A 1,359-nucleotide genomic window follows, 5' to 3' on the forward strand; every position below is an offset into this window, starting at 1 on the left:
AAGGAGGAGCTTGAGGGAACACGTTACTTCACGCAGCGCCCCAAGGAGAAGTGGGACTATCATCGTGTAGATGAGAACATAAACTCCTCTTCAGAATTTCGCCAGACACACGATAGACCTGCGTTCGAGCAGGGCATGCGCGAGGACAACTCTACTACGGAACATGGAGACATGCATACTCCCAAGAAGTATCGTCTGTACGAGTACTTTGATGAATATACAAAACCCGGGGTGAACAAAAAGGTGGCCGCTTGTTACGCGGTAAAGGAACAGTGGGATGCGGAGGAATTCTATTATCCCGGGGAAGCGTGGCAGAAGAATCGTCCCGGTTTCCGTAGCGTTCCCAAGGAATTATTGAATCGACAAACGTGGTATCACTGGTCTGACACAATAACGAAGTGGGATGAGATTCAACCAACAATGCGCACACGGTCGTGGAACCCGGACTGGCCACCTCCAGGTTACACCGTGCCAAAATTACAATGTAAAAAGGAGTTTGCCTTTGGTGTGGAGGAACCTGGCCTTGTGTCGGAAGTGGAACGCTACAATTGGTTTCGATCGTGGAGTGACAATAACATTCGTACTGGCTGGAAAGACGTCTGGCTCTTTGGTATTTTGTTTGGCACAATGTACTATCTTGCCCGCAATGCACTTGACATTGTTGCAATGAGGGCAATGATGAGCAACATGTACTACCCCGGTCGGCAGTTTGTACGACCCTTCGGTGTTCCAAAAGACTGGGAGAAAGGTGTCTTTTGGTGGCAACGTCCATTAGAGGAATTTCCCAATCAGGGAGAGGTTTGGTACATGAATGAGGCGCTTCAAATACATCAATTACATCAAAAAACGTGACGCTCAGGAGCGACTCTTGGCAGAAGCCGAGGCGGTTGAGGCTTAAAAGAAGAGAAGTCCGATAGATATAAATGTCAACGGGAAGGTAGGAAGTGGAGAAAAAACATATATATGTAGCAATGTGTGGTGGTAATAGGAGTAGCAGGATGGGGCAGAATGCAGTGGGGGATTGGGGGGGGAAGGTTTATTTATTTATTTTAGGGATTTATTTCTTATGTTTGTTTGATAGTCCGGATGCTTTTTTTTTTTTTTTTTTTTTTTGGTTAGTTCGTTTGTTTGTTTTTGTTCATGTTATTTGTCGGTGGCAGAGTGCGAAGTGTGTGTGTTTGTTGTGCTTCTTTGCGATTCTCTGCATGCATTGAGGTGGATGCGGCAGAAGTTATTATGGGCTTTTTTGCTGCCCATCCCCCTCCTCCTCCTCCTCCTCCTACTGCCTTCTTGTGCAGCGAGTCGTCGAGTATCGAAGTGTGTGACGTGTCGGTTGGGAGGAAGGGGTGGGGAGGGGTG

General features: G+C 47.3%; 1 protein-coding gene across 1 annotated transcript, besides 3 other annotated features; it reads left to right on the forward strand.

Moving 5' to 3' along the window:
* Tc00.1047053509677.10 (hypothetical protein, conserved) lies at positions 1-852 on the forward strand (the record flags this gene model as incomplete). The annotated part of the gene is made up of 1 exon (XM_797182.1): positions 1-852. A coding segment is annotated over one exon (852 nt), but the record flags the coding sequence as incomplete, so codon positions are not given.
* Positions 1-1,359: a sequence feature (heterozygous, Esmeraldo-like haplotype).
* Positions 1,091-1,113: a microsatellite.
* Positions 1,257-1,281: a microsatellite.

The sequence above is a fragment of the Trypanosoma cruzi genome, genomic scaffold, assembly GCF_000209065.1.
Source record: "Trypanosoma cruzi strain CL Brener 1047053516379 genomic scaffold, whole genome shotgun sequence".
NCBI classification, from domain to species: domain Eukaryota; phylum Euglenozoa; class Kinetoplastea; order Trypanosomatida; family Trypanosomatidae; genus Trypanosoma; species Trypanosoma cruzi.